At 39.9% G+C, this 13399-nt stretch overlaps 1 protein-coding gene across 1 annotated transcript in view; it reads right to left on the reverse strand.

Annotated features, from left to right (window-relative positions):
- ERC2 (ELKS/RAB6-interacting/CAST family member 2) overlaps positions 1 to 7997 on the reverse strand; it is a 750321-nt gene extending 742324 nt beyond the window's left edge. The window contains exon 1 of the mRNA XM_060021473.1: positions 7341 to 7997. Coding sequence (XP_059877456.1) covers positions 7341 to 7997 — 657 coding nt within the window. The remainder of the gene's footprint in view (positions 1 to 7340) is intronic.
- Between the last annotated feature and the right edge of the window lie 5402 nt (positions 7998 to 13399).

The following is a 13399-nucleotide window of genomic DNA, read 5'->3' on the forward strand; positions in this document are numbered from 1 at the left end:
ATTTTCTCACATGACTAGAAGTCTGGCGGCAGGCCATTGCTGGGGCTGGTGCAACTGCTCAGAGATGGTAAGACATATGTCTCTATGCTTTTCTTGTGCTTCCTTCCATGGTTACTAACAGGCAACATATTGACACTAAAGACAGAAAGAAGGAGGAAGGAGCACTGCTGGTGACATTTATTCCTTTATCAGGAAAATAAAAGTTTGCCTAGAATCTCCCAGATTTCCACTTGAGTTTCATTGGTCAGTCACCTCAGGAAGGGGAGGAGGAGCCTGAAGGTGAGCCACTAATCAGGCATCATTAGGATATTAGAAGGCCCAGCCACTGAAGGAAACTTTGACCACACTGAAAGGGTTCATCCACTTCAGAAGTCTCAAACTTAATGTCACAATTCCAGAGCTGCTCTTAAAGAAGTCTTTCCCAAAGTATGGCCTTTATACCCTTAGTTCTAGGAATATTTATAGTTTGTGACAGATAGGATTTGTATGTGTATATATATATGTATATATTCACTTCACTCCCTTTCTGCTTTGTAGGGAGTAGATTTCCCTGACCCCACTGACTTTGGACTTGGCCACATAACATGCTTTAGTCAACAGGATGTTAGTGGACATGATGCAAGCAGAGGCGTTAAATGCATCTATGTGGTTTGGTTGGATCACTTGGTGTCTGTGATCCACCATCAGAAGATAAAGCCCTGAATAGCTGCTGTTCCAAAGAGAATGTGGAAACACGTGGAACGTACCTGAATCCCACTTTCAGCCTAGAGCCTGGTGCTCAGAGTCCAGACCTGCCCAACTAAGTTGCAGCCAACCTGTAAATATGTAAGGGAGAGGTAAATGCTTATCTTCTTAAGCTAGCAGGTTTTGGTATGGCTTGTTAGACAGCATTACTGCAGCAACAGCTGCCTAATACATAAATGCTCAGTTTAAGATAAAGTTTCATGGTCAAGTAAGTTTGGGAAATTGCTGGGTTAAGCAAGTTTAATAAATACGTTTAACTGCAAGAGTTAGAGCATTTCACATGCTGATATGTTATATTAGTCCGCTAGGACTGCCAAAACAAAGTACCACAAACTGGGTGGTTTAAACAATAGAAATTTATTGTCTCGCAGTTCTGGAGGCCAGAAGTTCGAGATCAAGGTGTCAGCAGGGTTCTTCCTTCTCAGGACTGTGAGGGAAGGATCCGTTCCAGGCGTATCTCTTTGGCTTATAGATGGCCATCTTCACCCTGTCTCTTCCACTGGTCTTCTCTCTGTGCATGTCTATGCCTGTGTCCAAATTTCTCCTTTTAATAAGGACACCAGTCATATTGGATTAGGCCCACCCTAAGGACCTCATTTTAACTTGATTACCTCTGTAAAGACCTTATTTCCAAATAAAGTCACATTCTGAAGTACTGAGGGTTAAGACCCCAACATATCTTTTTTTAGGGGGGACAGAATTCAACCCAAAATATAGTGTTTGAATTTCTAGGAGAGGAGTATCTAGTATGTAGTGTCTTAAGTTTATTTGACCAGAAGATCCCCTTTGGAAAGTGTCATTTCCCTGGACACGCTTTGGAAACCTGGCTTTGAGGGATCCATGGATCTCAGAGTAGTAGAAGGAATGGTGCCCAAAAGAAGATATAGGGATAAGACAGATCTGAGTAGTGAATATATTTAAGTACCACCCACAAACCTGATGGAACCCGACTCTCCAGGGATAAGCCCTTGATCTCATAAACACTCAGTACTCAAGGTTACTGCAGCTGCATTTAACTGTCAATGGACACCCCTTCACAATGCAGCTGCCTCACCACCTTTTCAGCAGGAGATAGAATTAATTCTGTCACCCACATCCAACTGGTACCACTCTTCATATCTGGACACTCACAGTGAAATGAATATTTTAGAACAGAGTTGAATGACCTCTGTTGAAATGGCCCTGCAGTTATGTAAATAAAAGAAAAAATAATAATGAAGGAAACACGGAAATGTGATCCACCTCGACCTTTTCAAGTTACAGGCTCAAAATGAGAATCAATAAATCATATATGAAACTAGCTCTAAAACTCATCAAAAATCCTTATTAATATTGATTTAGAGTAGATTATTTTCTATTGTGTTAAGCCAGAAATAGAAATTATCACATAACCATTGCTTAAAAGCCATAACATTCCCCAGACAGGTTTACTTACACTTCTTAGGTTACGTTTCCCAGTGACCTTGTCCCACTTCTGCACACACGAGATGGGTAAATATTAGATCTAGTACAATCTTCCAGAGTATGATGCTATTTATATTCATGAAGATCCTTGACTAGCCATGCATGAATTAGGAAAATGTCTAAAAACTGCTTTATGTACGCCTAATTTGGAAAAAATAATCCAATAAAAATACAAAGTTTGGGACTTCCCTCGTGGCGCAGTGGTTAAGAATCCGCCTGCCAATGCAGGGGACACGGGTTCGAGCCCTGGTCCAGGAAGATCCCACATGCCACAGAACAACGAAGCCCGTGCACCACAACTACTGAGCCTGTGCTCTAGAGCCAGCGAGCCACAACTACTGAGCCCACGTACCACAACTACTGAAGCCCGCGCGCCTAGAGCCTGTGCTCCGCAATGAGAAGCCACCGCAATGAGAAGCCCGTGCACCACAACGAAGAGTAGCCCCCGCTCGCCACAACTAGAGAAAGCCTGCACTCAGCAATGCAGACCCAACACAGCCAAATATAAATAAATAAATAATAATAATTTTAAAAATACAAAGTTAATAATTGCATTAAAAATCCAGGGATATAAAAAGTTATAACCTATATGCACAAAACTGCAAGATATAAGTCCTTATGAACTTTCTGAAAATGTATTTTCTACCATGTTTTCTCTCTCTGATCTCCATTGTATGGGTAAATAGAATGGGGTTGTAAAGAAAAGACCACCATATCATCTTTTAGAGAAAAACGGGTCACTTAACTTCCCCACACACAGTTGCATTCTCTTGCCCCCAACATCCACTCTAACCCCACAGGCCATTAAAAATAAAAAGAGGACTACCTCAAGTGGCAGCCTAACATCTATTCTAAATCTTTTCTCCTCATCTCTCCCCAAATCAGTCTACAGGTGTGACGTTGACAGCACGAGACTCCACCCCACTCTTCCTCCAACAAGAAAATACATCGTGAAGCAAAAAGTTCAAGTGCTGGAATACAGATAACTCCGCATCCATGCACTCTGGTTTCTACAAACAAACCAAAAATTCCACACATCAGTACTGCAACTTAGTATCCCAAATGTATTTCTATACATGCAGATCTTTGTGGCTTAGAAGTAGGGCCTTGAAGAGAACCCAGGAAGTGTGAAATGGGAAGGGGGTCTGGGGTGGAATATCCATCCAGGAACCTGGGCATCTACCCTTCACACATAAGAAATTTGGTCATAGCCACCTACCCATTGGCTCCAAGGTCTGTACTTCCTTTAACACAGGGCGGGTGTTCAACATCCTCCCTTAGATCTGGAGTTGGGTTCAGCTTCCTCTGACAGAACCAAAAGGACTTCAAAATATACCGCAAAGGAATTGATGACTGGGAGACCTCTATAACACTGCACATAAGGGTGAAAGGTCTGTGCCTGTGATCATTAAATTCACAGAACTATGAATTTCATATACAAGAGCATTCAAATATCCTCACCTCCACACTATAATGGACCTGCTTCCCATTTCTATTCACATAGCACAATTCAAATCATTTTAGATCACCTGAATTTAGTTAGTGAAATTCTAATTATCCAAATACCCCCTGGTAGAACTACATTTGTTGTTGTGGTTGTTAAGAAACCACAATCAAGTGTTGTTTCTCTCTTTTACATTCTTTTCTTCCATACAGAAAAGTTTAAGAAGAAATAAATTCCTAATTAAGAACAAAAATCATAATTAAACTAAATTACATTCTTAATCATTCTATCAAAACTAGTCATGTTTTTCACCTAACATATGAAGTGTGATCTTCCTATCATACTAAGATTCTATTCATAGCTCAGTGATCCTATAAGGAGGTAGTAAGCCTAAAGTTAAGATCTTACATGTTGGCATAAAATAGACCAAAGCCTTAAAGCCCAGCTCTGTCACTTACCAGCTGTGTGAACTTGGGCAAGCTGCTTATTCTCTCTACATTTATTTTTAATGTGTAAAATGAGAAAAAATCTAGCACCTACCTCAGATGATTGATGCAAACACTAAATAAGATGATGTACACAAAGCTCTAAGCACAATGCCTAGTACATAGTAAGCCCCCAACTGATGTCTACTGATTGCAGTAGCAGTAATAATAGAAACTGCAGCAACGGCAGAACTCTGGATTCTTCCCCAAACTTTATTTCATCTCGCTCCACTTTCTGACAAATATAAAAACTCCACTGGTAGAAATTTTTAGTGCTCCTTCATACCTGACTCTCCTCTCCTTCCTGGAAAGAAGAGAGGACTACACCTCATACCCCCTTACATTTGTGTCACTTCCAGTCCAAGGAACTGAGAAGCCAATGTGCCACCACAGGCACTCTTTTCCTCTGCTGTAGCAACACTTGAAGCCATGTGCCAAGATGAGGAAAGCCTGGATCCTGAGTCACTGCCTGGAGGAGAGCTGCCCTGGCGAGTCATTTGACCTGCTTCATAACTTCAGGTGAATAAGAAATAAATCTCTGATGGGTTAAGCCACTGAGATTTGAGGTCTGTTGATTACTGCATCAGGATCAACCCTATTCTGACCAACAGGTATTCATATACCCCTGAAAGGGATCCTGATATACTTCTGTGGCGGGGGGGGGGGGGGGGGGGGGCACTTCAGTTTTTTTAAATACCTTGCTTTTTGTCAATTTTTATATTCTTTACTTTGTAATACTACTTCATATTGCAAGTAAATTGACTTTTCAAAATCTCCATGCCTCTTCCTCCTTTTATATTTTTAACCTAAAAAAGAAAATAATTATAGTTTACTTATATTTAATATACAGATTAAGACTAGGGCTTTCACTGGGTCATATGTTGCATAGTCATATGTCACCCACAGTAACCAAGGTAGCCTGTGATCATAGTAGGTTCCAGAACAAGGAAGAGGTTCCCTCAAATATTCACTTGCTTCTGGCTAAGGTAATATGGGACAGTTAAGTGGAATTGTGGATATTACCTGCTTTAAACTGAACTATGTCTTACAAAATAGACAAGGGGCTTAAAATGTTTTTAGTCAAAGCAAAAAGGTTTTGTGTGTCGTTAAAATGTACCTCAATAAATTATTTATTTTATTGTTTCTTTTCCATATTAATTCTTTGTGAATGTCAAAGAAGAAACATAATATATTGGCACAGTAGCACATTGTGTAATTTATAAATAAATATACATGTATAAGTAGGGATCTGTGCTCAAAAATTTTTTTAATGATAAAACCATAAGAAACAAGTAATTTTGCAGCTGACAGTTTTAAAAATGGCTTCCAAACTTATTGTCATTACTTGCATCATTCCTAAACTGCTTTAACCATTTTCCAAAACAACTCAAAAAGGAAGAAAACCAGTACAGAACTGGGGAAATGGACTTCATAAACCAGCAAAGTCAGAAAAAAGCAGAAATGATAGTGAAGGGCATTGATTTGACTTAGGAATGAAGAACAAAGCTTTCTGTTCCAACCAAAAATCATATTTCCACATCTGAAAACCAGCAAAGGCTCTGTCAGATAATCAAAGGGATAAGGTGATTGCTTTCTGCACATAGAAGGAAAACGAAGAGCAGATTCTCAGATAATCAAAGGGATAAGGTGATTGCTTTCCGCACATAGAAGGAAAACAAAGAGCAGATTCTCATACAGATCAGAAATGCTTCTACAAACGCTTGGACTCCAAAGGGGTGGCAGCCAGGGAAACAGATAGAAGCCAGCAGATGACCTCAAGAAAGGCAGAGAGCTTCCTTAGGACAGCATCAGGACCAACTATCAGAGAATGACTAGTTCAGCCAAGTTAAAATTACCTCCAGTTTCTACAGAAAGTTAAATGACATCTGGGAATTTTTTCCAGCCAAATGGCACAACAGCCTCTACTTCCCATCTCTTAGCATTTATCTCACTGCTAATAAGAGGTGAAGCTGGGATATAAACCCAGGCATGTCTTACTCCAAAGCCCCTATGAACAGCAGCATATAAATGAGCCTCACAGTATAGGTAGGATTTGAAAATGAAGACTAGCTGGGACTGAACAAAAAGAGGCAGGGAGAGGGGATGCTGAGAAGGCCACGAATGGAAAGGAACAGAAGGGAAAGGAGGTGGGAAACTTTGAGTATGTGCAAGAATTACCAAGAAGATGTGGAAGGAGGTGGTATGAGATAAGACTGGAAAGGCTGGCTCAGGCATTCCAGTAGAAGGTACTGTAGGCTCAGCCAGAGGTACACTTCATTCTGGAGGCAATGAGTAATTATTGAGAGCTTTAAAGCAGGGGAATGGCATAACTGCAGGTAGACAATGGGAAAACTAATCTTGCTATGACATGGAAGATGGATCAAAAAAGAGTAAGCACATAGTAGGTGCTTAATTAATATTGAATGAATAAAGGTAGAAAGACCAGGTTAAAATTTATTGTGTTTCTCTAACATGACATCAAACCCATCCTATCCAATCCCATTTAATATTGTTCAGTTTGCTATTTAGTGAACCAACTTCCCTCATTCTAGAAGGAAATGTTGCTGATGCATTAAAAAAAAAAATTAATTCACCAGTCAAAGGTGGCCCTCTAAATGTTGCTGTTAAAGTGTCTACTCTTGGGCTTCCCTGGTGGCGCAGTGGTTGAGAGTCCGCCTGCTGATGCAGGGGATGTGGGTTCGTGCCCCGGTCCAGGGGGATCCCACATGCCGCGGAGTGGCTGGGCCCGTGAGCCATGGCTGCTGAGCCTGCGCGTTCGGAGCCTGTGCTCCGCAACGGGAGAGGCCACAGCAGTGAGAGGCCCCCGTACCGCAAAAAAAAAAAGTGTCTACTCTTGCAAAAATCAACGTTTTCCTCTTCTATTCAGAAGGAAGTACATCTGAGCTGCTCTTGTGACTACTGAAAAAGAAAACAAAAATAACCAAGTATAAAGTTAGCCAATGAGGAGTGATCCCCCCTCTTCTGCAACAATGTGAAAAGGTTATTGGAAAACAAGGAGATCACAAGCTGTAACCTTATATTTCCTATGCCCTCTGCTAGTCTCCGAGTCAAACACATACTAAGCCATAGCTATCTTGATGATGCCAAACTTTCTTCTGCACAGGCCGTGGTACCATCTGCAAACCATCAACTACTCTGTGAGAAGCCAAGGCTGAAAAACACTGAGATGAGTCATAACCTACCTGATTTTCTTCATGGGAAACCCTCATCTGCTCCTTGAGGACAGACATCCGGGCTGCCTCTTCTTTCCTCAAGACTCTCTCCTTCTTGAGCTCAGGACTCCAGAAAGTCTTAATACTGTTCATGGAAGACCCCAACTTGCTGTCCTTGATGTCTAACTCTTTCCGGAGGAGGTCATTCTCTCTCTGAAGTTCCTTGAGCTGGGCTTGAAGGTCCAACATTGTGCTATCCCTTACCTGCCTCAACATGGAGGGGACCTGGTGGTGGTGATGATGGGATGAGCTGGTCAGACCGCCATGTTGATCCGTGTATGAAAGGACATCTGTGTGGGAAAGTCCAGCAGAGGCAATATTGGGACTACTCCCCATAGCTGTGACTCGGCCTCCATATACAGCTCGATTTGTGGCCCTTCCCAGAGTCATGGTGCCCTTTGGGTAAGTTGTTGAAGCCACCCCCTCATGATCACTCAGATACATGGGTCCAGACGTAGCATAGGCTGCATTAAGGGACTGGATATTCTCCATGGACAGAGTCTTGCCTGTTCCTCCACCTCCCCCACTACTTGTTCTTCGGTGGCCCAAACGAGGAGACCTTGGCAAACGAGGAGATCTGGAAGGGCTACCTTCCAGATTGGTGATTGTTCTTGCACTTCCATACATTTTTCTTCTATTATGAGGTGCTACAGAAGAGAAGGAATGCTATACTAAGTTGGAGATTAAGCCAATATTTCCACTGTTGGCCAGAATTTTCACTGCATTCTTTTCATAGTCTGTACCAGAAAATGCATCCAATCAGAGATCTGAAAAATGAGAAAAAAAGATAATCAAAAACAAATTTCTTTAAAACTCTGTTAATTGCATTATATTTTTAAAATATGTATACAGATGATAGATTGATGATGATAGAGTCACACCTATGCTTATTTAAAAATAATAGTGACCCCAAACTTTTACTTACTACACGTAAACATTTTGTAAACTCCCCCCAACCCTGCTCCCAAGCAAGGTGAAAAGTTCTCAGAGCAAAAAAGAAGCTCATTTTTCCTTAAGAAAATGAAGCTCTGCATTTCAGTCTGTGCTAAGTGACAGTTGGGACCTCCAGAAAAATTCACCATAGGATTCGTTATCATAGAGACCCTAGCTATAAAATACTCCATCCTAGGGACATGACCCCCATACACAAGTGGCTTGACAGTGACTCTGAGAAGTTGTTGCTTCTTAGGATGTCAAATAATAGTCAAGCAGGCTGTTACCTCCCTTTCCTGTAACCATTACAGACAATACTAATCCATCACAGTTCTCTTTCCCACAAAATCCAGAACTCTTCTCAACACAACACTCTAGATGGTTTACCAATCAACTGGTATTGACACGTGAGTCGGAACCTATTGGCCATCTTGGAGCTAGAAGAAAAAGGTGGCTCAACCAACAAGTCTCCTATACATATAGCCAGATTCTAAATGCTATCACCAAGGAACATGGCAGTCCTGTCTCTTTCCCCTTTCATACACATCTTTCAGGCTAGTGCTTTGAGAATTTTTTCCAGTTTGGTTGACATAAATATTCATATTAACCACTCTACAACTGTACAGAAATGGCACAGGGAAACAGTCCCCCATGTCAGAGTTCCTGGTCCCACAACACCTAGAGAAAAGCTCCCTGTCATAGTTACTCAAGTACTTTGGTGCAGATTACGTAGCTAGGGCTACAGGATTGTGCTTATCCCTTCAGTGTTAGGATCCAAATGGCCTTAATGGGGTGCATCACGGCCTCCTGGTCTTCCTCTTAGGGTATGTTTAGTGTTCTTTCTTTTGCTTCAGCTTTTAAACACTAAGACCACAGATTTTGGAGAGGGGCCAACCGAGGTTCAAATATCCATTCTAACACTGACAAGCTGAGTGACCTTAGGCAAATTATTTAACTGTCACATGCTTCCCTTCTCTAATCAATAAAATGTGGGTAAAATCACCTTACTCAGTATTGTGAGAAATAGGTAAGATGATGCTTTTAAAACACCCAGTTTGGTGCCTAGCACAGAATAGTCAATAAATAGTTTTTGTTGGTAGTATCAATAAGTGCATTAATAGCATTATACATCTTTTTTTTACCTGCCTATCATTCATTCTCCCTCAGCTCTCCCATCCCGCCCCACCTTTCTGGTAATACTCCCTATTTCTCTTAGAGAAATTGTTCCCAACTCTCTACCCACAGTTCATCAGGTTTAGGTGAGGCTGACTCCCTCCATTCTATCCTGGAGGGTGCCAGCGGTGAGAACATGACCCAGTCCTGGCCAATCATCATATTCCATCCACCAGACATGATAGCTGGTTTAGGGATAGGCATGTGACCCACATTGGTCCAAAATCACTCCCTATCATGACTTTAGCTGGAATAATTGGGAAAGATAAGCTCTTTTTTAGCTAGAATTACTTGCTTTCAAGATAGAGCTTCTGAGTACTACCATGTGGAAAGTGCTTCTCTGATAAAGAAGCTAACGCAAAGGAAAGCAGAGCCAAACTTTGAATAGTGTGAAATCAAAGTTGACATCACTTGAAACCCTGGATCCAGCAGTCACTGACGCTACATCTATCCCTAGGCCATTGTAGCTACATATGCCAGGTAGACTGACTACATTAATGGTCTCAATTCTTTACCCCTTCCTGTATCTGGGTCCTCGGCTGTGCCCTCCCAATCTGACTCTGGTTTCAGTCATGTGACTTGCTTTGGCCAATAATGTGATAGCAAATGGGAAGCAAGCAGAGGCCTGAAATAGCACTTGTGTGTTTACCCTCTTGCTCATTTTCCTCTGCCATGGCAATTAGAACATGCCTAGTCTAGCCTGCTAAAAGATGAGAAACATAAAATAAGAGTCAAGGTATCCTAGCCAATAGCCAGCCAACCCCAAGACATTTGAGTAAGCCCAGCCAAGATCAGCAGAGCTGCCTAGCAAACAAGCAGCCGACCACAGATGCATGAGTAAGTCCAGCTGACATCCAGTGAGCCCCATACACTCATAGACTAAATACATACTTCTGAGTATGTCACTGATGTTTTGTGGTTGGTTGTTTTGCAGCATTACTGAGGCAACAGAAAACTGATACATTCACCCATAAATTTTCTTTTTTGCTACGTTCAATTCGAATGAGGGTATCTGTCATTTATGCCCTAGAGAGTCCTCTATATAGTATGAAGAAATATTTTGCATACAGCTTTCTCCTAAAACGTCTCTCCAAAGAATTATACACCTGTTCTTAACTAAGGAACTTAGTTTCAAACGTATATGTTTCTCAAAGCTTAATTTTGTTTTCCTTGAAAATATACAAAAATCATTTTGTATCTAAAATTTTTGCATGAATAATCTGTTCTCTAAAAAAAGTGAGTCAACGGTTCCAACAGTAGGAATTCAGTTACAAAAATGATGAGGCAGACAGACAGAAAGTGGAATAATGTGACCATTACAGGAATATTTAACGTTACATAATACATATTACATATGTAATATGTAACGAATATTAATCATGAGATGGAAAGATGCTCATGATATACTAGTAGTGGGGGGAAAAAGTAGACTCAAAAACATTTTTATGGTCAATTCACATTGTAAAACACATATACATACACACTAGCTTGCAGAGAAGACTGGAACAACACATATCAAAATGTTAACAGTGATGGGGTTGAAAATGGTTTTCATTTTCTTCCTTTTGTTTATTTGCATGTTCTAAATTTTCTATAATAAAGATCTTTTCCATTGTCTTTTTAGTCTTTATTTATTTCTACTCTGATCTTTGTTATTTTCTTCCTCCTACTAACTTGGGGATTACTTTGTTCTTTTTCTAGTTCCTTGAGGTGTAAAGTTAGGCTATTTTCTGAGACCTTTCTTTTCTCTTAATGTACCTGTTCATCACTATCAACTTAAGAAAATAATTTTTTTCTTCTATAATTCCAATAGTTAAATTAATTGTTATTTTTGCTATGTTTAGAATCTAGGTCCTAGCTAAGCCACTACTTACAGATGTATCTTCCAAGAAGTGATAAAATCTAACTTGTCCTCCTCTCTCTTCTCTTGTGTCTAGAGGCAGACATTTCTGAGGTCCCTAGCCAGGTTTGAAGTCCCAATCCGAATTCAGTAAAATTTACACCCACACAGATTTAATCTGCAGTGATATTACCAGCCCAGCTGGCCAAGGCTTTGGAGAATTGCAACAACCAACAAACAAAAGTGGATTTGCTCCTTCTGGAAATACACACACACACAACACACACATGACATAACATGCACAGATATATTAACTAGCTTGAAATAATGTTTCTTTAAATATTTGCATTCTCCTTTTCTAGGTTTAGTATCGGTAGTTTAGTGTCATAGAAGGGATTGAGAAGCTTTCCATTTTTCATATGTTCTGGAACACTTAGCATAATAAAGACTCTATTCCTGAAATGTTTGGTAGAACATACCCATAAAATTAAATGGGCTTAGTTGTTGATTATCTTTTCGCTTTTTACTATGTTTACTGATCTATTCAGATTTGCTGCCTATTTGGTGTCAATGATCATTAAAATGTTTCTTGAGAAACAGTCTGTTCCATCGAGATTTTTCAGTCTTCCTGGTATTGCTCTGTATAACTTTTCCTTCAAATTTTTAAAATCTCTTCAAGTTATGTCTCCATCTCATTCCTAATGTTGTTTGTATTTTTCTGTTTCTCTTGATGACAATATGACAAATTCTTGTCTATTTTTTAGTGTTTTAAAGATACATTTTTTTCTGTTTTACGATACATTTTACTACAGTTTGTCTTCCATTTCATCAATATCTCTTTATCCTTAATAATTTCTATTTCCTTTGTGTTTAGTTACATTTGCCGTTTTGCACTAAATGTTCATTTATCATCAATCGTATTTTCTGATGAATGCATGTAAGATTACACACACTGGCTGCATATGTTTTATGTATAGAACTCTTCTTTAAACAGTTTTTCTTTTGAAATTTTTTCTACTCCAGGGAATATTCAGGATATATTTAAATGTCAAAGTAGATAGCAGTTTTTGGCTAAAACTTTGTAGTCCTAATGTTATGGCACTGGGATCATAGAACTTAATACATATATCTTCTAATCTTTGAAATTTGTCAAGACTTTCTCAATGGCCCAATAAGTGATTAAAACAACTAATAGATGATACAGAAGATTTTTAAATTCATATATGTGTACAGAAGAAAATGAAAACACTCTCAATTTTGTCACTCATAGACAACCTCTGTTAACAAGTTGATGTCGTTGCTTCCAATTCCTTTTAACTACGTGTGTATGTATAATTTTAGACAAAATCCTTATTATATTCCATATAAAGTCTTGTACTATCTTTTTCCTCAATGTTTTATTCTTAACATCTTTTTCCACTTAACATTAATGCCATAAGATATTTTGATAGAACATGATTTTTAATGGCCATCATAAGTCTCCAAAGATGGCCACCAAAATTCCTCCCCTTCCTGTACAGATTTGTCTCTCCTTCCATTAAGAAATGGATGATATTTCCCTTCTTCTTGAATCTGGGCTGGCTTCATGACAGCTTTGACCAACAGATGCTACAGAAGTGACACTGTTCCAGCTCTGGGCCTATCCTTGAAGAGGCCTAGCAGCTTCTGTTTCTGCTCTCTTAAAAATCAGAGATGTAAGGTTCAAGCCATCCTACTGGAAAGAGAAACCACACAGAAAGGCCCTGGAAGATGAGATACTACATGGAGATAGAGAGACCATGAGAAGGAGAACCGAAGTATCCTAGCCAACAGCCAGCACTAAGATGCCAGACTGGTAAGACAAGCCATCTTGGACCTCAGCCCAGCCCAGCCCAGCTGCCATCTGAAATCAGCTGCATGAGTGACAGTCAACATTATGTGTAACATGAAGGACCACCCAATCAACCCACGTAGTGATGGAAAATAATAAATTGTAGTTTAAAGCCTCCTGAGTTTGGAGGATTTTGGTTGTTGTTTTTACATAGCAAAAGAACTGAAACAGTCACTTAATGTTTCATTGAATGGCTATCTAATCATTTCCTCA

The sequence above is a fragment of the Delphinus delphis genome, chromosome 10 (genome assembly GCF_949987515.2).
Source record: "Delphinus delphis chromosome 10, mDelDel1.2, whole genome shotgun sequence".
NCBI classification, from domain to species: Eukaryota; Metazoa; Chordata; class Mammalia; order Artiodactyla; family Delphinidae; genus Delphinus; species Delphinus delphis.